Source organism: Pavona decussata, unplaced genomic scaffold (assembly GCF_977016875.1).
Source record: "Pavona decussata unplaced genomic scaffold, jaPavDecu1.1 SCAFFOLD_175, whole genome shotgun sequence".
NCBI lineage: Eukaryota > Metazoa > Cnidaria > Anthozoa > Scleractinia > Agariciidae > Pavona > Pavona decussata.
In genome coordinates, this window is record NW_028145586.1 from 861,082 (window position 1) to 882,212 (window position 21,131).

Consider the following 21,131-nt stretch of genomic DNA (forward strand, 5'->3'; position numbering starts at 1 on the left):
ATCCAAATTCATGTGTACCCCCACCTTAACACCCTCCCTGTCCTCTTTAATCCTATAGTGCTGTTATTTTCAACACCACCCTCCCCCCAATATAGGCCCCTTCACCTCCCCATTATAAGTATCGTCTCTTTACGTTAGGTTATACAATTTGGGGCTCAAATAAAAGTTGACCGTTGTTCAGGTTACTACAGGGTGACTGTCACGGAAATTTCTCTTGTTTTAGTCGAAACTGCTGAAATATTTGACAAGGTACCTTTTCTCTAACATCAAATTGCTCGTAGAGCACCGAGAATAAAATGTGAACTGATTTCTCCTGCGAAGACCAAACTATAATCAGGTTTTTTTCTCCAAATACGCTGGAAGAACTTGAAAAAATTGGCCAATTCTTTCAAGTTTCAATCCATTTCAGTCTTGTCCATTAGCGGCTAATGATAACTAACACTAGTTACTGTGTAGTAGTGTGGTTAAAGTAAACAAAACTGAACCGGTATTTTTAAGATATTGTCGATGCAAATGTGTTTTTTGGCCATTCAAATTAACATCACAAATAGGTGATACTGCCCCTTTAAAAATATGTATGCTGAAAAATAGTGTAGGGAATGTATACACACAATTCGTCATGACCTTACAGACAAATCACTCAACTTAATAACAAACAAAAAAGCAGTGAAGAAAATACGGCAACGAGCAAACGACATCAAAACACAACGGCTTAAAACAACATGACTAAACCACACACAGCGTGACGAACACAGTACTCCCAAGCCGGTGTCAAAGATCTTTTCATCATCGTTAATAGCCCAATTTTGATATTAAGGGACTGGTTATAAAACCTTGCCATGTTAACAATGGTGTTGCAATTTATGTTGGAAGGGCCGCGACCGTGCACATTCCTTTCTTTTAACTTTCTTCATTTTAGCAATAGCAGAGGTTTATAAAAATGAAGGTAATGATGAATACGGGAAGAGGAATTTCCGTAACGCCGTCAACTTTTACACGGAAGGAATTAAAGTGAACTTCAAGGATGAAGAACTGAAAGCCAAACTGTATTGCAACAGGGCGGCAGCGCACTTTCGTTTAGGTGAGATGTTTTATTTCAATTTATTTATTTATTCAGCATTTATTTAGTTACTGTATTAGCACAACTGAGTTGTGAAAATGAATTGTACCCTACCTGAATTCGTTTCCAGACGCTCTTTCGCTCGTTCTCGAAAACATTTTTCGCGCTGATTTTAGCCGGTTTTACTGCGTCCTGCACCAACTAGGTTTCCTCGCATCTCAGAGAGCGCTGAGGTCTTGCCAGCTGCTTCAGCCTGAGGGTAAATAAATTTATTTATCTATTTATAATATTTAGGGAATTATCGGGATTCAGTAAGTGATGCGAAAGTTGCCACTGTATTACAACCATCTTATGTCAAAGCAATCATTAGAGGTAAGATGTCTTAAAATTCTAGACAAAAGAAAAAGAAAGTAACGAGTTAACTGCAAAAATGTACCGCCACGATATCTACCATTCAATCTTTAAAGTGACGGCTATTAACAATGTTTTGCAAAATATAACTTAATATATAGATCATGACTCTTTTACACCAGGTAGGCCAACGAGCCGCGAATTTATACAATATCCATCCGTTTTTTTAGAACTGGTTTTCTGTATCAGTGTGTATTACACGATATATTATTGTGAAAGATGCTACCTTCTAGATATGCGATTTTACATGTTTCAAATGAAAAAACAGTGTATTGCTGCACATCGCCAGTCAATGATTGAACAGAAACATGTTTTTTTTTTAACCTCCCTACTTTTATCACACGTCGTGCAGATGTCTGACATTGCGCATGGCATAAACCTCATCACTACAATTAACTTATTTATTGTATGAAGTGTTCGCGTCGCCTCTGTGTCCATATTAAGCGGGTTTTATCATTTGAAAAACTATATCCTCTTATTGCGAAGACTAAGCGGCTGTTCATAAACTGGTGCTTATGGCTACATTCGATTGACCGTATTCCAGAATAAGAATAAGCGAAATAGCTGTTAGATTTCTCTTTTAAGTAAATTTGGGAGGACATTTCTGCAAACTTTCGCCAACACATGATAATTTAAGAGCGATTTTGTATTTTAGTAACTCCAGAAACCTCTTGAGGAATTTATGGAAATTATTGTATGTATTCCTATTCCGGAATAGGGTCAATCGAACGCACCCTAGCTGTATTGCAAAATGGCGATCCTTTTTCATCATCCCTTACTGTCATGATCATGATACATGTGCGCAAACATAGAAACTAAAATTTGAGGTAAACTAACTTGACTTAAAAATAAATCAAGTTATCATATATGTCTTTTAGGAGCAAGTGCTTATCTGGAGCTGAATCTGTTTGAAGAAGCGATCACGTGGTGTGATCAAGGATTGGCAGTATCCTTTGCTTCTTTCATGTAATGTTTAAAACGCGAGCAGCAGTGTTTTATTGCGTTTTAGACCCGATAAAATACGTGCTGCGAGTTTTTGATCGGCTTCAAAAACATTCCTGGAAAAGCGTGTCAGGAGAGTTCATAACAATTATGCTTTTGTGAACGTTTAAGAGTAGCATACTAGAAAAACATTAAACACTGCACACTAATAAGGAGGAGGTTTTATTGGGTTTTAAAACCACTGCACGTGATGTTTTGTCGACAAGTTTGATTGGTCAATGGGCTTATAAATTATTACTGAGTTTTTGAGTGCAGCATAAACATTCCCGGATGTAATATGGTTGTTTTCATAATGAAAGGCAGTACTGAATTACTTGTATGTCCCAACACAAAACGTGCCTTGCCCCCCCCCCCCCCCCCGCCTGCAAAAAAATAAATAAATAAATAAATAAATAAAAAATGACTTGATTAGCATTCCTACGTTTTTATACTGCCACAGTATATAACATAGGATGCTCTGCAGCTCACTTCCTCCCCAAGCAGTGACTGATTAACACAATTTGACAAGTGAAAGAAAGTTTTAGTATATATGTATATGCCTTATTATTCTTATCTGATTGCAGTAGTTGAAAGAGAACCCAAGAGAACCACTTTAATGTGCGCCATTTTACTCCTACTTTTACCGCAAAAAACCGCTTCAAAGACCATGTGAGGTAACAATCGAGTATCGTTGTACTCGAGAACCATGAGGTTCAAAGAAATTCACCGCCAGCTTCGTTGTAATGCTACAAACATAGGTGCCTTTCATCCCGTCCGGGCTCTGACGGCCGATTCAGCGCACTACAGATCTGGGAGACCCTCAAACGTTCAAGTTTTCCGATGAATTATGGCAAAAGCAGCCGATCTGGTACAACTAAAAATTGTGATTATAACGTCTCACCGAATTTACCTGCTTTCTTTACAACGTAACAACCTTAACTTTGAAAAGATTGACAAAGAAAATGCGACGCTGTTGGAACTCAGAAGCAGGTCTCAAAAGGTATCGTTATTTACTTTATTTTAATAAGTAGTTTCTTAGAAATAGATTTTGTGATAAAAATACACGCTAAAAGGTCACGACGTTTCGACCTCCCCGAGGCCGTTTTCAAGTGCAAGTAAAAAAAAAACCTAAGCATAAATATATTACAAACAGTTAAAAATCGGTAAGAATGTCATGAACGCTAAAATGTGATAAAACATGTCAATGATAAGTATTTATAAAGTTTAAAAAGGACATAAAATAATGAAACAATGAAGTAATAATGAGGCTTGCTAAGAACTGGTCTAAACAAATAATTTAGCGCGGATAGAATTGCACTGTTTGTTTAGTGATGGTTTCAGTTCTTTGATAAAAAGCATTTCAAAAATAAGACAATCGAGTTTGTTTAGACACTTTCTTAAAATTTTAAAACTTTGCGCAATGTCATTTGGGGCCATGTTGTGCTGCTCCCTCAGGTGGTTTCCGATTGCCGATCCCTTATGCTCCTTAATTCGCTGGTGAAGGTGTCGGCACGTGTAGCCGACATAGCGTGCATCGCACAGGCCACACTGAAAATGATACACAACGCATTGTTGATTTACAAGGGGTGGATTGTCCTCCGTCACTTTTATTTCATCCTTGATCTTCCAACTTGTGTACACCGGGCTGATATCCACAGTGATCTTTCGACTGAGGTCTCCAAGTTGTCTGCGCACTGCGTTTGCAGATTTCTGATTTTTGAAAGGCAGCACTATTCTGATTGGAGCTTCTTGCTTCTCTGGTACTTGCTGTTGGGTACGTGAATCGTCAGATACTTTGGAATCAATGAATTGGCGGCTGGTAGAGATCACAAGTTTGTCTGGGTAGCGCAGTCGGGAAAAGATCTCTTTGAGGCGTTCACATTCCTGATGAAAAAGCTTCCACGTAGATGAGAGCTTGAATGCACGGTTGAGCATGGTATTCAGCAATGACCGTTTATATCTACTGTTCACTTGGCTGTGGTAATGTAACAGTAGCCCAGTGTCCGTTGGTTTCCTGTACACTTTGGTGTTTAACCGGCATCCATTCCTGATTATATCCATTCCCAGAAAGGGGAATCTGCCGTTTTCTTCAAGCTCCATTGTAAAATCGATAGAAGGATGACTGTTGTTCAAATCAGGCATTACGCTAAGCGTATCATCTACATAGCGTTTGTAAAAGGCAGGCATTTTGTTTTCGGTTTCTAGCTGTTTCTCGATGTTACACGTGAATGCTTTAACCATGAGAGGTCCCAGTGGCGAACCCATAGCAACACCATCCACCTGTTCGAATAGGTTTCCTTCGAATTGAAAGGGCTGATATTTGGTTGCAAATTCAAACAGCTCATCTCAGCTTTTAAGGGTTTAAAAAAAGGCGTTCAAAAGGTATTGTTATTTATTTAATTTTAAAGCATAGAGGTTCTCCGTTTTAAAGGAAATAAGTGTTAGCAGTATATTACTCTTGGTAGGCCCTTTTTGTTAGGATAGAAAACAGTTTCATTATTTATAATTTCCAACAGAATAAATGTCACTTAAAAAGGTTAAGCGCACGAGCGATCCGGACTAGACCTTATCCTCTTAACCCTTTTCAGGCTGCGTGCTGCAGCGTCAAGCTGGCGTTGAATACTTATAACTTCCCAAATAAAAAAAAGGAAACACCACCAAACTTGGTGAATTTTCCTAAAATTTATTTGGTAACAACTTTATACAATAATTGTTTGTCTACGTGGCTTGCTGTTGTCATAGAAACAAGATCTTAACTGCCCAATTTTTCTCATCTTATAACTTTAACAATTTTACATCATTTGGTTCTTATTTATTGCTTTTAATAAGTTTTCAACCAATTTGGAGGATTTTCTGCGTTTTCGGAGATATCGGGAAATGCAGGGGCAGATCTAACAACAACAACAAACAACAACAATTTATTATAAGAGAAGACACTTTTTACAATGTTAGTTACCCACAATTAGCCAGGGCTATTCGAGGTGGGTAGCATTGATAGTTGTTTACATGCTCAAAAGGAAAAGAAAATTAACAACACAAAATAGATTCATTAAACAAAGAGAAAAAGAATTAAATGGTAAAATAAATGAATAAATAAATCACCTAAATGACTAATTATTATTTAGAAAGTTAAGTGCAAGCTAACTAAGTAGTGACATAAGATTGATACTAGTAACAGTATTTATATCAAAGATGGAGTCTGTGAAGAACAAATGATTCAATTATCACGTGATATAACGTCACCAGTCCACTTTGTGGAGCTCAAAGGAACCGTTTTGGACATGCTATGTACCATCCGAGTTTCACTGCTGAAGCCTCAATGGCTTTGAAGTACGAAAGGGCGAGGGAACACAAAGTGACCCCTCAGGTTCAGTTCGAGAACCGGTGTGCCTTCGTACAGTGAACCAGAGCAGTGCTGGGTTAAGAAAAATATTTGTACCCCTCGATTTAATGTCATCTAGACCGTGGATTCACTGGGGTATCCAGGAATTTTTGATGGAGGTGGGATAGGGGGGGGGGGGGGGGGTCCAAACTTTGATTCAAAAACACTATTGGAATTTTTTCGCGGCAAATTACTTATCCCCCAGACCTCCGAGTCCCCCTCCCTCTTCCCCCGCTCGCTGTTACACGTTATAATCAATTTAACACCAGTTTCATAGCCCCTTGCCGTGTACATGAATTCTTCTAGTAAAGGATGCACCCTTGGAACATCCTCCTCTTGTGCTTGGTAATAAAGGTTGTACAGATGTCGTCAATATCAACGTTAAGGTCATGATGCAAGTGCATGAGTGCAAGTCCAGTCAACCGCTCCTCAGACATCCTGTTTCAGAGATGTGACTTGATTCTTCGCAAGCCGCAGAATGAACGCTCAGTTTTGGCAGAACTAACAGGGAGTGTGCACCCAATTATAAACAAAACTCGTATGTTCGGATATTTGTCCTCGTCACCATGTTTTGCACACTCGATAAGATTTCCCGGTAGTGGTAAATTTGGTGTGCGCTATTTTCAAAAGTTTTGCCATTACTTTAACTCAAAAAGGGTGCGGACGGTGTTGGTAAGTCCTGTTGCCAAACCTGTAGCTTTTCTGCTAAATTACGAAGGCTGTCATGCTTCACCAAGGCAGACGAACAAATGCAAGGCAAAGATTTCGGCTCCTGCCTTGCTGTGTTCACTAAATCTTGAACTCATTTCTTCCAGCAAATGATCTATGGTATGGCAACATTGACACGATAATGCGATTCCGGGTTTGTATTGTTCTTAAATGCGTGCCTGCCAGTCAATGATTCTTGGCGCTGAGACTCTCGCACCAATCTTGTCAGCCAGTCTAGAGGAGTCTTCAAACCATTCATGGCATTCCTCTTCTGTTTGACCGCACCCTGTCAACTTCTTTAATAGTGTCGTCAGTCATAGCTTAAGCTTGGAAGACATCCTGCACGGGCTTTCTATTCAAGCTTGGCTGCAATGGGTTTGAGTTTTTCTAGCCTATTCTTTATAATTAAAAAGGTGAAAATGAATCCGAAGGTCTTCAGATTCGCCAAAAGGCCTTGTGCCTTGATTGTAGTCTCCCTGTCAAATGTGAGCGATATGGAGGAATATAGTGCTTTGCGAGCAGACCACCAGAGGGTACACCCTCCCCCCCCCAAAAAAGATCCATTTTTGAATATTCTTGGAATTTCGTTTAATGGCAAAATGATTTTAAAAAATCAAGCGACTGAATAGTGATATGACCTGCTGTTGATGCAAGAATTTAAGCGTCAAACAAGTCGTAAAACCCTCCCGTGGATCCTCCGACACTGGGACTGTGCGCACGCGGGTTCTGGCTGCAATCTACCGGGTGCCAAATTATTAAACATCTACATGAAATACCTGAAATCCCGTTGCTGTTCTCGTTTAATAGTGAACTTTGATTGTGATTTATTTAGGTTTTTCATCCAACCGATAGAGTTTGTGTCTTCAACTAGCTGCAATATATCTCGTAATGCTCAGTGCCAAAGTATTCAACCTCACTAAATTCCATTGTTATTTCCTTGCATGACATCGCTAAACCATTCCCCTATGTATTTTACAACCAAAATTAGAAACGTTACATGACGTCTTACATTGGGAATTACGAAAAATACGATACACATCACGTCAAGAACGTGCGACAAAGAATCGGGAAGAAGAGAGACCCTGGAAACGAGGTTGCAAAGAATCAATCTGTTGAAAGCAAATAGTTAGTAGAAAAGCCGTATGTGAACCTTATTAATTATTACCACTCTCTTCACAGGCCGACCACCCTCTGTTTGTGTGGTGTAATGACTGTTTGCAACTTGAGACTTATATTCACGCGACACGATCGGTTGAAATTTTTACTGAGTAGAGGTATTTAAAGTCGCCTTTTAGTTTTACCTTTATGTTGAAATTAAGTTTTTTAAGGAAATGTTGATTTACTCACGCGTGGTGTTTTCTTGCCATTCCGAGCTGTAGAAACCTTTCTCTGGCGCGTTTACTGTTGAGTGTTCAACAGTGTTGCCGGCCCGAAGGCCGGTACTAGAGAAAGGGAGACAAGGCAGGCAAGAACCCGCCGGCGACTGCTATGGGTCATTACTTCAAACCGGAATTGTCGCAAAATTTGAAAAATTCTTGCAGATTTTTCAACGGCATCCGATTAACTACATATTTTGCCATGTCTTGGGCGAGTTTGGGTTTCATTCGTCAAATTTCCTCCGAGAAAAGCAGCGCTCAAGTCCTCCAGGTAGGTCTCAAACTATGATCTGTAACAAAGTCAGGGACCAAAGGAATTCTAAGCATGCAGTCCATTTGAAATCAGCCAATCAACTCTTCGCGACCGTTGCGCTTCAAATACCCAACCCTGCCGGGCAACGGTCGCCAAGCGTTGATTGGCTGATTGACTGACGGACTGTATGCTTAGAATTCCTTTGGTCCCTGACTTTGCTACAGATCATAGTTTGAAACCTACCTGGAGAACTAAAGCTCCGCTTTTCCCGGAGGAAATTTGACAAATGAAGCCCAAACTCGGCCACGACATTGCGAAATATGTAGTTAATCGGATGCCGTTGAAAAAACTGCAAGAATTGTTCAAATTTTGCGATAATTCCGGTTTGAAGTAACGACCCATAGCGGTAGCCAGCGGGTTCTTACCTGCCTTGTCTCCCTTTCTCTAGTACCGGCCTTCGGCCGGCAACACTGTTAAACAGTAAACTCGCCAGAGAAAGGTTTCTACGGCTCGGAATGGCAAAAAAACACCACGCATGACTCAATCAACATTTCCTTGAAACTTTATTTCAATATAAAGGTAAAAAGTTTCAACCGATGGTGTCGCGTGAATATAAAGTCTCAAGTTGCCGTGAAAACAGTCATTACACCACACAAACAGAGGGTGGTCCGCCTGTGCTCTCTTGGTGATTTTCAGATTGCTTTCAAGTACCATCAGCAAGCTCGTGGTATCACCAAAGACTTTGAACGCAAAGGTTCGGAAGGAACGTCATACATGAACCGTGGTATTGCTTGCCATCGCCTCGGTGAATTCGAGAAGGCTATCGAGTTTTTTCAGCAAGCTCTCAGTATCATGAAAGAAGTTGGGAACAAACATTCAGAAGGAAGCGTATATATGAACCTCGGTAGTGCTTACCGCTCTCTTGGTGATTTTAAGACAGCTATCAAGTTCCATCAGCAAGCTCTTAGTATCATGAGAGAAGTTGGGGACAAAGATTCAGAAGGAATCGTATATGCGAACCTCGGTATTGCCTACCACTCTCTTGGTAATACCAAGACTGCTATCGAGTTCCATCAGCAAGCTCTTAGTATCATGAAAGAAGTTGGGAACAAAGATTCAGAAGGAAGCGTATATATGAACCTCGGTAATGCTTACTACTCTCTTGGTGATTTCAAGACAGCTATCAAGTTCTATCAGCAAGCTCTTAGTATCAAGAAAGAAGTTGGGAACAAAGCTTCAGAAGGAAGCGTATATACGAACCTCGGTAATGCTTACTACTCTCTTGTTGATTTCAAGACTGCTATCAAGTTCCATCAGCAAGCTCTTAGTATCATGAAAGAAGTTGGGAACAAAGATTCAGAAGGACGTGTATATACGAACCTCGGTAGTGCTTACCGCTCTCTTGGTGATTTCAAGACTGCTATCAAGTTCCATCAGCAAGCTCTTAGTATCATAAAAGAAGTTGGGAACAAAGATTCAGAAGGAAGCGTATATATGAACCTCGGTAATGCTTACTACTCTCTTAGTGATTTCAAGACAGCTATCAAGTTCCATCAGCAAGCTCTTAGTATCATGAAAGAAGTTGGGAACAAAGATTCAGAAGGAAGCGTATATATGAACCTCGGTAGTGCTTACCACTGTCTTGGTGATTTCAAGACTGCTATCAAGTTCCATCAGCAAGCTCTTAGTATCATGAAAGAAGTTGGGAACAAAGATTCAGAAGGACGTGTATATACGAACCTCGGTAGTGCTTACCGCTCTCTTGGTGATTTCAAGACTGCTATCAAGTTCCATCAGCAAGTTCTTAGTATCATAAAAGAAGTTGGGAACAAAGATTCAGAAGGAAGCGTATATATGGACCTCGGTAATGCTTACTACTCTCTTGGTGATTTCAAGACAGCTATCAAGTTCCATCAGCAAGCTCTTAGTATCATGAAGGAAGTTGGGAACAAAGATTCAGAAGGAGGCGTATATATGAACCTCGGTAGTGCTTACCACTGTCTTGGTGATTTCAAGACTGCTATCGAGTTTCATCAGCAAGCTCTTAGTATCATGAAAGAAGTTGGGAACAAAGATTCAGAAGGAAGCGTATATACGAACCTCGGTAGTGCTTACCACTCTCTTGGTGATTTCAAGATAGCTATCAAGTTCCATCAGCAAGTTCTTAGTATCATGAAAGAAGTTGGGAACAAAGATTCAGAAGGAATCGTATATATGAACCTCGGTAATGCTTACTACCCTCTTGGTGATTTCAAGACAGCTATCAAGTTCCATCAGCAAGCTCTTAGTATCATGAAAGAAGTTGGGAACAAAGATTCAGAAGGAAGCGTATATATAAACCTCGGTAGTGCTTACCGCTCTCTTGGTGATTTCAAGACAGCTATCAAGTTCCATCAGCAAGGTCTTAGTATCATGAAAGAAGTTGGGAACAAATATTCAGAAGGAAATGCATACGATGCGCTTGGTAATGTTTACTTGTCTGAAGGGGATTATGAGAAAGCTACCAAGTGTTTGCAGCGAGCTCTTAATATCGCCAAAGAAGTTGGGGACAAGCTCTCAGAGGGACTTGCACATTTAAAGCTTGGTTCTGTTTATCTCTCTCTTGGTAACCATAAGGCAAGTTTGGAGTTCTATCAGCAAGGTCTTAGGATCGTTAAAGAAGTTGGTAGCAAAGATTCAGAAGGAAGCGCTTATGAGAAAATTGGAACTGTTTATTTTCGGCGTAGAGATTTCAAGACAGCTATCGAGTACCATCGGCAAGCTCTAAGTATCGCTAAAGAAACTGGAAACAAAGTGCTGGAAGCAACGGCATATGAGCGTCTTGGTGATAGTCACTCTCTCGACGATGATTGTACAGCTGAGGATTTTTATAAATGTAGTGTACGATTATTTGATGAACTTAGGGGTCTTCTTCAATCGAATGACAGATGGAAAATCGACTTCCGGAACAAAAATAAGGCTTGCTACATCAAGTTATGGGTTGTTCAGTTAAAACAGAACAAGACAATGGAGGCGCTTTTTACAGCTGAGCGTGGACGTGCACAGGCTCTGATGGATCTTATGGAATCACAGTACGGCGTAAAATCAGTTCATTCAGTGTCTGCTGAGAAGACGAGTATAATCTCTTCCATTCCAAGCCACCTTCCGTTCCAAACGATATTTTTTGCTGAAGTTCCCAGTTTACTCAACTTCTGGGTGCTGCAAAAAGGAAATCTTTGCCAGTTCGAGCACAAGGAAATCAGTGATAGTTTGGAGTCTCTGACTCACGAAACATACAAACAGATTGGAGTCTTTAAAAAAGTCATGTGTGAGAATCGCTCTTTGGATGGGCCAGCAGACGAAGAATCTGAAGAGGTTCCCTATCGATATTGCGATGAAAATTCAAAGGCATCTGCTGAAGGCGAAGGCGATGCTTTAAAGGCGTTGTCCGACGTGGTCCTGGGACCGATTTCACATCTGCTTCGAAGCGATGAAGTTATCATTGTTCCTGATGGTCCACTATATTTGGTTCCCTATGCTGCACTTCTGGACCAACATTCTAGGTTCTTGTCTGAAACGCGAACAATTCGACTGGTTCCTACACTGACAAGTTTGAAGCTAATGGCAGAGTGCCCTGAGGGGTACCACAGTACGTCTGGTGCACTGCTTGTTGGTGATCCATGGGCGGAAGATATCCTTTACAGAGGAAGTAGAATCCTGCAGCTTCCGGCTGCCAAAGAGGAGGTGGAAATGATCGGTGCTATTCTAAACATCAAACCTCTGACAGGAAAAGAGGCAACAAAAGCTGAAGTGTTGAGCAGGCTAAGCTCAGTGGCCTTGGTACACATTGCAGCCCATGGCCGTGCGGAAACTGGTGAAATTTTCTTGTCTCCTAATCCAACGGTGGCCAAGAAAGACCTCAAACAGGAAGATTTCTTTTTGACTATGGCTGATGTGTTAAAAGCCAAACTGCGAGCAAGATTGGTTGTCCTAAGCTGCTGCCATAGCGGCCGAGGGAAGATTAAGGCCGAGGGTGTGGTGGGTCTTGCGCGTGCTTTTTTGGGTGCCGGGGCTCGTTGTGTCCTTGCATCACTGTGGGCCATTAGTGACGAAGCTATTCTGCGGTTCATGAGATACTTTTACGAGCATTTAGCGGAAGGACAACGTGCCAGTAAGTGTCTTCAGCAGACCATGAAACAAATGCGGGAATCTGACAACTTCCGTGACATTAAATACTGGGCTCCGTTTGTTCTGATCGGTGATGACGTAACATTGAATTTTGGTCACTTGAGGTAAGTTGTTTGAGCTTAATTGTAAAAGTCACCGTTTAATATTTATTAATTTAAAGGATTTGAAAACCTCTCAACCCTATCAGCCTAGGTCCCCAAATTCGAAGCGTAAAGCTGAACGGCTTTCATTCGCGTAAATGGGTTCATCTTTAAGTTTCGTCTGCGAATTCTTAAGTTTGGTAGCCTGGTGACTGCCCTTCATTAAAAAATATTTGCTTTTATCAAGGGAGTAAATAAGGTAATTTTGTCACGGTAAAAAGATTCGAGTGCTGACATTTCGAACGAAGTGCTAACACTCGAAACGTCAGCACTCATATCTCACTTTATGGTGGCCAAATTACGTCTTCAGCTCTGTTAATAAAACCAAATATTTGTCCCCACTCCCGAGTGACGATCCCTTTACCAGGGCAGTGGTAGGCCCAGGTCATGAGCGGAACATGAAAGCCACTGCGTTACATTGTCTTTGCAAGTGGTGGCCACAAGTGACGTTTTCAACTACATCTCCATAAACTCGTTGCGGGAGCTGTTGGCTGAGGATTGCAAAATCATCTTCGGCAATGCGTATGGAGAAGTAGATCTGTATAACAGGGCCACTTGTGGCACGTGTGTGTGTCGTGACAAGGGAAAAGCAGCTATCCGTGGCTGCCACCTTGGTATTATTCAGTGCTGTGAGCATTCGTAAGATTTTGACAATACCCCGAAATCGAATTCGAAGCCGGTGTGGTGTCCTTGCTGCTGTCTAAAGGTTGCCTTCATTATATTGTTGTTGTTGGTTTGAACGGATGGTCATAAATGTGTTATTTTCTTTCTTGTTTCAGTAATGTTTCAGATCAGTGTGACAGAACTTTCGACGATGGTAAGTTGCAGTAATGTGAACTTTTCTTCCGTTATCTGTCATACAAGGGAATAAAATAGTGTTAACTACTGCAGTCCGAATCACCATCATAAAAGGATTCAGTCAAACCTGTAGGACCAACCCTTGTAAACAGCAACTTGTCAACAATTGAAAACATCACTCCCCCCCCCCCCCACACACACACATACACCCACCCACACACACACACACACACACACGCAAAGTTGAATCCTCACATAGCGACACTTTGGGTGCTGATGATTTGAAAATGTGTCTAGTTTTTACCTCTGATAAGCGACCACTTAATACATGGTCTGATCTCAGCATGGGGAAAAATATAAGAACGCTTAGTTGTTTGTTGTCCACTGTGCAACTCAGATTTGGGGTAACTCTTAAGTATGCACTGAAGTGTGGGGGTCAGCTTTATGCAAACGGGGCCCTGAACCGAACACCTTCCGAAAACAAACTCCTATGTATATTTTTTTGGGAGTATTCAACTGAATTTAGATTTTCACTAAGGTTATATCCCCCGGGAGTAGGTGGGGGGGGGGGGAGGGTGTGCACTGAGTGGAGTTTTTAATAGCTTTAGATGGAGATGTGCCACTGGGATTTTGAAACCTTTATCCTATACCAAACCATGTTCAAGATCAAACACATAAAATCCCCCCCATCCTAGACTTAATTTTTATTCCCGCGACCTTTTTTTAAACCAAACTTTTCTCATTGACATCCTATTCTACAACAAAACTCTCCTACTTCTTTACCCTTTCCCAGACCTAACTGCTTCAACAATATACCATTGGCAGCAGCATATACCTATATAGCATAAAAGTTATGGAAGTAGCCCTCTCCCCCGTGGGCTATACCACAAGTTGCAGAGGTACTTGGCAATTTGGGTTTGTTGAATACTGTGATTACACATGTCAATATTTAATCATACGATGTCTGTTAAGTTCCAGAACAACCAGGCAAAACACCCTGATAATCCAAAGGATGCTGCAGGAAATATTCCTAGCGTTGGATGATAATGTAGATGAAAGATGACAAAGATCCGCAGTTATTGCATTGCAAAACGTAATATATTTTGTTACCCGGGCAACAAGCCTAGTTATAGAGTTGTTGTGTAATACATTTATGACCATGTTCAGTGTTTTCAGAGATAATAAGTTACAGACGGCAAGGCTGTTCCTTACAGCAGAAAAAAAGGACGAAAACAAAGAATTTCGATGTATAAATATTGGTAATTGAACTGAGTGGAGTGCAATTTGGTCTGAAATCATACGCGTGATTTCAAAATCAAACGAGCGCGCAGCGCGAGTTTGATTTGAAATCACAAGTATGATTTCAGACCAAAATTGCACGACACGAAGTTCAATTACCACTTAATTACATCCATTTTGAAATCCCCCAATATTGCCCAAAAAAGTGTCTAAATAAAAGATTTCAGCCTTCCCCACCCAGAATATGTTATATTAAAAAAATTCGAAAAAAAAATCATTTAAAAAATTCTAGGAAATTTAAGCTCTAAAAACAAAGCGAAAACAGTGCAAACTTCAAGTTCAATATTGCCAGTTTAATTCCATTTATACGAGTACTGTACATCGAATTCAAAAAGCGGAACCGGAAACGCTTTTACATGTCACGTCATGTATAACTGTCAAAACAGAGGTAAATGTCAAAGTGTCAAAAATCAGTCGAGCGTGAAACGTTGCATTCAAGGCACGTTCAAGTCGAGTACAAAATACGACTGTTCAAATTCTCAAATTTATAAAGGAAACAGAAAGTTTAGTCCTCGTCGTCTGACTCAATGATACGGACCCTTCTTCTCTTTCGTTCTGACTGAGACTCGACGTATTTGGAGTAGTAATTGAAGGTGCAGCCGGTGTAATTTACGGCGGGATTACGTGCAGATTCAGCAGAGAACGATGCAGACGCTGCCATGTGGTACTGAAACTGAGGCGGAATGAATCCCGAAAATCCAGCTGCGGCTGCCTGATAACCAGGATTGAAGCCCATGGTTTGGTGTTGAACTTGATGAACTTGGCTTTGTCGCTGGACTTGAGGAACAGGAGCTAGTGGTGATCGTTGGCGTTCGACTGCGAGTGTGCGATTTGACTGAACATTTGACGCTTCCTTTGCACTGTGTTGCTTGGCGACTTCGTTTGCACTTTTGCCCGGAGTTTTGTCCTTTGGTGCTTCTTTAAATCCACTGATAATGTGCGACAGTTCTTTCCTTTGATTTTCGTCGATTTCGTCGTAGTCGTCCAATGACGATTCACGAGCATGGCCTGTAATTTCGCAGATGACATTGCGCGGCTGTCCAGCCCTCTTCAATTTCGAAACCAATGTTTTTCTCATGCTGTGATTTGTCAGCTTCTTCGTTGTTTTGAGGCAGGAGGCCATTGATTTCATGATGTTACCGATCATGTTTTCTCCCATTCGGATCTTTGAATACCAGACCTCGGCTGATTTTGGACGATTAATGACGCTCAGGTACAGTGGCCCGGTATTCTTCATTCCTTCTGGTCTCTTCGACAACCAAAGTTTAAACAGTCGTACTGGATCTGCTTTACCTCCATCTGTACTGTGCATGACTTGTGGAGTTGTTCTTCGCCTTATGGTAAGACCACCGCTGCGTGTTTTTGTTGGGCCTTCGCGGAACTCAACGACCTCAGTGCCATCTTCCTGTTCTCTAATTACAAGGTCCTCCACGTACGCAGTATAGTGTTCTTGGCGACCTCTGAATCCGAGTTGCTCTGTCAGGTTTTTGAAGTTGACATTCGTCAGGACCTTTCCGTTAAAGTCGCCCAGTTGGCCGTTCTCCCACAGTGCTGTTTCCTCTTCAGGCGCTAGTGGTTGAGCTTTGTTTGGTCGTTTTCCCTTTCCTTGTTGGCGCAGGGTAATTGCTTTCGCAGTGAGGATTTGCCTGGAGTTGTTGAATTCCCTCGACCGCACGATGCTAAACGGATAGTTTTTGTCCTTTAAATACCGGTCAATGGAACACTGCATTATTTTAAGCGACTCTGGCTCGTAATCACCCCCGTCCTTTTTTTTAACTTCCGCGTAGAACTTGCTGAGGAGGTTGTCAAGTTGATCTGGAGACTGTTGCTCGATGTTTACGTTTCCAAAATGGCGGGATTGGCACCAGCTCGTGAAGACACTCATCCAATTTTTGGTGGAGCGGGACGTGTTTTTATTTACTGAGGCAGACTTGAGCTCTTCAATTTCTTCACTGGTAATCTCTGGAAATCTAGAAATATCGACTGCTTGGGCAGGAAAAACATTTTCAGGTGCGCTTGATTCTGCTTCACGGGACTCGGGATCGGACGGATCGGACGGATCGTGCGAAGCTGTTTGAGAAAACTCGCCGAAAAAATCTTCAACATTGACATTGAAACTTGGAAATTCGCCAACTAGTAGATCTTCAGCGGCCAGGAGCTCATTGTCGTCATTTAAGAACTGTAAGTAACTGAATTCATCCATTTTTAAGCCTAGTTTTGTTACATAAATGTAACAAGTTTCAAAGTTGTCTTACAGTAGCAAGGGAGACAATTGTCTGCGCATGCTCGAAATAACTCGATTTATTAACGTTTTTTTTAGTTTTTCGTGATTCGAGGTTTTCGCGCGGTTTTCGACGCGGTTAAATTTGACAACCTAAACTCTAAATGAAAAGCATTCAAAAACGGTTCGTCGGCAAGCTAATTGAGGCATGTTGCCACAAAAAGCAACTCAAGGCGGAGACGGAAAACCTTGTTTGACATCACCTGTGGTAATTTTTCGGTGGATTAAAGTCCCTTTTGATTTGATGTGTCGACAGTAAAGATGGCGGTTTGTCTGCAACGAGTATTTGGCGAGTCCAGTGTCAATGCATTTGTCTGTTTTCCGAGGTTCTGCTTCACATCTTATCCAACACCAAGCGAAAGAAATATATCTTTTCTGGTAAGTACAACGTATTGTTGGCTCCTTGTATTTGTATTTTTAGTTTTCATTCGCTTCCTTTCGCGGCAATAAAGAAACTGTGTTGTTGTCATTCTAAATTTCGTGGTGTCCTTCAACGAGAACAGCCTGCGTTGTCTGTTTTCATTATTTTTTCATAAAAATCGACTACAGCATTGAGGTGAAGTTATTTTCCCATTTGAGGGTTGTAATTACCGTTTTAAACCAGTACTTTTTATTCTTCGTCGAAGTGAATGTTTTGATTGAAAAATTTAGTTTTTATTTTACTGCGTATTAAAATTTCTCATCATACCCCCGAGACTTTTGTCTCCCTTCGTGATATGGGAATTCCCATGAACAGGGTGTCAGTCTATTAATATACTACTTGTTGCCAAAATTTGGTGTATTTCTGAGGTGTACCCCCAATACACTCTTGCCGAACAAAGCTGCGTTGATCGAATTCCAATTTGAAGATATTAGTTTTCTAGCAGCATACTTTCTGGCCTTTCCAGATTTAGCAAATTATAATTTACCAGTAATATCAAGCTCTCACCAAGTCGTACTAAGTTTAAACTTACCTTGTGCCAAATGTCAATTCTGTGGACGTTTTCGTTAACTTTTTTTGCCATTTGTTTTCAGAACGGTAGTTCGCAAGTGAAATTAAATTGTACGAAAATATCTGAACGCCCCTGCATTTCTGTTTATACCCAAAGAACGAATTCGTGATATGGGAATCGGCTTGGGTGAGATATTTTCAAGGAGCAGCTTAATAATTTGCCGACATCAAACAAAATTTTTAAGGTGTACCCCCAATACACTCTTTCCGGTCAAAGTTTTTCTTTGCGCGCGGATATTTTTGCTTCTCTGTTGCTGGCGTGACACATTTTGCATCACATTATTTTGTCACACAAGCGTGGGTATGTTTAACAGAAGTTGAATAGAAGCAGCATTCAGTTAAACATTTTCAGTTTATAGCATCCCTGCTTAATGAGGTATTTGTAGAGATTGTTGTGGTAGTGTTCTATAACATCATTGCTTTGAAATCTTGATCTGAACCGTCAAGTAGTGGAACAATTTGCCCACGGGGGCCAATGCAACAACTCTGACAAGTCTATTAGGAGTGTTTTAAGATCTGCCCCTGCCTGGGTACAAAAGCCATGTACAGAGGGTGAACCTTTTCTGGTAGATGTAGACCTTGTGTTTCAGCTGTAATTTAAAATAAATTTAAAATAAATATTGATGTAAGCTTTTTATTTACCATCACAGATCATGACAGATGGGATGAAAATACAGTATGGCTCAAGAATCACTTTGTTAATGGAAGTTCTTGTTGAGGCAGTTCATAAACTTGTAAATTATGCATTCTTGTGTGAAACTTTCTGTGCACTACATGCAAAAGGGATAGATCCACTTGTGTATCTTTCCTTTTGATAAATGTTTATGATGGCAGAAGTGAAGTGCTCTTTGACTCATCAGGGCATATCAATAATCTTCAGAAACTAAATTGGAAGGCACTCGCTGAGCATGTAAATTTTTTCTTTAGCAGTAAAGATTTGATTAGTTGGCCAGGTAGGGCTATTGCTCTAGCATGGTGTGTACAACAGAGATTGGCTACTGGAGCTGTGAACATTGTGTTTATGAGCAACAGAGCACTGTCACTCAATCATTTTTATAACTATTCAATTTCAAGAGGCTACAAAAATAGGTTGAGCAAGGGGCAATCTCCTTTATACTTTAAGATAAAACCTCACCTTACATTTAGTTATATATATATATTTTTCGTAAAGCCTGAAATGTATCAGCTGTTTTGCGTCACTTACAAATCATCTGGAGAGTAGATGGCTAATATTCAGGCGAGGATTCCCATGTTTAATGCAACCAGACCCTACCTTCTGGTGATAACGGTGATTACAGATAAATGGTCAAACTTCTTATCAGCCATCTCTTTTACTTAAAAGAAAAATTCAAAACTTTGAAGTGAGTAATGAATTATGAAATATGTACACTACAGTTATTTATTTTTACAGTGCAATCTCATTTGTTTAAACCCTCAATTTTTCAACTCCCCCAATTCTTTGAACCAGTAGTTGTTCATTCTCTTGGATTTGCTTCAGTCAGATTTTTACCTTCTATTTTTTGAACAAAATTCAGTTTCCCTAGGAGGTTAAAAAAAATTGGTACTCCACTGTAGTGATTTATATAACATTATTATACAAATGTTATACACCAAGTCAATAATATTGTTTTTGGTTACTTACTTTTGATTATCAAACAATAACTGTTTATTTTTCATGGGTTTTGTGACATCAGTGACCAGTGTTACAGTACTTTTCTACACCTAATCACAAAGTCTGGTATAACTTTCAGTAATATAAGGAAAAACACTAATGAATATTTCCTTTTCCATTCTGTCCAGGGTTTATGTAAAATATTCTTTATTGATATAAGTGATAAAATGCTTTCAATTTGCAATATTTCAAAGTATTGTACATCATTTTATGAATTCAGAAGAGGACTATTATACACTCAACTCTCTTTAACACTCTTGTACCTTCTATTTTTTCCTCTGAAAAACAGGATGATGAAATGTAATGTAAGGAATATTTTACAGAATGCTTATTAAATGATACATGGAAGGTAATTTGTTGTGTAAAAATGAACGCATTGGGACTTCGCAGATGAGGTGCGATCCAAAATTTATTAAGCTGGAGTTATGAGGCTGCAGCAGTGTAGTGATTAGCATTACTGACTTCTTCAATTTGGTTTTTCCGTGTAAGGACAAAAGGTTAAAGTGGGTTGAAGGAAAGCCCCTGTCCTAATTGAAAAATCAGAGAATTAAATCTGAAGTGTAGATTTTTGTGGTGGAAGGAAATCCTTTGCAGGGGCAGATGACATTATCACCAACTTGGCAAAGGAGAGTGATCTTAGGATCGAGTTCATCAAATGCACTCCCTAATCCAGTTTTGACTAGAAATATGTGACTCTCAAAACCTCAAAAAGGTAGGGCTGGGTGGACAAATGATTTAAAGTGAAGAAATCTGCTAAGGCAGCTAGAAAGTATGAATTGTCTCATTCTTTATGATAGCGATTGAGAGGTTAGTGTGCCCTTTGAATAATAGCCTGACCCCTTATGCAAGTTGTGTGATCACACCCACTCTGTGCGATGTAATCCACACAGACTGTGGGAGTGATAAGCTGTAATTAGCAGGACGTTGGGGATGCACCATGAGAAATGTGAAGGGGGGGGGGGGGGGGAGTCCATAAACAGCATTATTTTAAATTCTCAGGACTTATAATTTTAATACACTGTTGAGTCACTGTCAGGTCATAAGAATTAACCCAAAAATTAATAAGGGGATGGTGTTTTGCTCTGACATCAAACTCTCAGGAAAAGCCAACAAAGACATCAATATTAATTATTATTACTTAGGAGAATTACAGTAGCTGTAGCTTTCAGATTTTGGTAGTGAAAGGGTTAGTAAAAGTGGACAATACTTAACAGAGACTTCTCAGAAGATGGAACACATACATGTAGCTCACCTTTTTCCTTCCCCCTGTTCCTTCCATTCTGATCATTAATTGAAACTCAGGAAGTACAACATTTGTTATAGTTGCAACTGCTTTATTTTCATAAACAGAATATGTACTGATTACATGTGGGTGTGGTTGCTTTGAAGAAGAACATTTCAGTTGGCAGTATGGGAAGTGATTGTAGTTTTTAAGTGATCTAATTTTCTGTTTGTCATCAGTGGTAAGTGAATAGTTGCGAGGCAAGACTGGGGATAATTGACAGGATAAGAAAATACAACTTTGCAATATCAAGAATAAGAGCCAGCCAATTACCGCTGTGGTTTCCCTGAATAAAATAGTATCAGTTTGCACTCTCAAAACAAAAGAACA

General features: G+C 40.3%; 4 protein-coding genes, 1 long non-coding RNA gene and 1 pseudogene across 6 annotated transcripts in view; 4 read left to right on the forward strand and 2 right to left on the reverse strand.

Annotated features, from left to right (window-relative positions):
* Nucleotides 1-21,131, forward strand: part of LOC146463516 (cyclin-dependent kinase 7-like) — a 47,683-nt pseudogene that overhangs the window by 14,727 nt on the left and 11,825 nt on the right. The window lies entirely within an intron of this gene.
* Nucleotides 942-21,131, forward strand: part of LOC146463517 (uncharacterized) — a 71,984-nt gene continuing 51,794 nt past the window's right edge. Inside the window, exon 1 of the mRNA XM_085084289.1 lies at nt 942-1,081. The gene's annotated coding sequence lies outside the window, so the exon portion shown is untranslated. The remainder of the gene's footprint in view (nt 1,082-21,131) is intronic.
* LOC146463518 (uncharacterized) lies at nt 3,483-6,825 on the reverse strand. The gene has a single exon (XM_085084313.1). It carries the CDS (start codon nt 4,715-4,717, stop codon nt 3,737-3,739), a length of 981 nt encoding a protein of 326 aa, XP_084940439.1. The 5' UTR covers nt 4,718-6,825; the 3' UTR covers nt 3,483-3,736.
* LOC146463519 (uncharacterized) lies at nt 6,237-14,522 on the forward strand. The gene is made up of 4 exons (XM_085084329.1): nt 6,237-6,372; nt 8,653-12,442; nt 13,258-13,295; nt 14,249-14,522. The coding sequence occupies exons 1-4, from the start codon at nt 6,237-6,239 to the stop codon at nt 14,275-14,277; spliced, it is 3,993 nt and encodes a 1,330-aa protein (XP_084940455.1). The 3' UTR covers nt 14,278-14,522.
* Nucleotides 14,848-16,778, reverse strand: LOC146463520 (uncharacterized protein KIAA1958-like). Its single transcript, XM_085084307.1, has one exon. It carries the CDS (start codon nt 16,776-16,778, stop codon nt 15,081-15,083), a length of 1,698 nt encoding a protein of 565 aa, XP_084940433.1. The 3' UTR covers nt 14,848-15,080.
* LOC146463521 (uncharacterized) lies at nt 16,839-19,872 on the forward strand. The gene is made up of 2 exons (XR_014856822.1): nt 16,839-17,234; nt 18,498-19,872. It is a non-coding gene; the product is annotated as an uncharacterized LOC146463521 (long non-coding RNA).

Excerpts from the sequence above, each read along its gene's own strand:
- LOC146463518 (XM_085084313.1), bottom strand. The coding sequence starts at position 4,717 with ATGGGTTCGCCACTGGGACCTCTCATGGTTAAAGCATTCACGTGTAAC.
- LOC146463519 (XM_085084329.1), top strand. The coding sequence starts at position 6,237 with ATGAGTGCAAGTCCAGTCAACCGCTCCTCAGACATCCTGTTTCAGAGA. Across the intron at positions 6,373-8,652 it reads CCCAATTATAAACAAAACTC|TAAACTCGCCAGAGAAAGGT; the intron begins GTATGTTCGGAT and ends ACTGTTAAACAG. Across the intron at positions 12,443-13,257 it reads TTGAATTTTGGTCACTTGAG|TAATGTTTCAGATCAGTGTG; the intron begins GTAAGTTGTTTG and ends TTCTTGTTTCAG.
- LOC146463520 (XM_085084307.1), bottom strand. The coding sequence starts at position 16,778 with ATGGATGAATTCAGTTACTTACAGTTCTTAAATGACGACAATGAGCTC.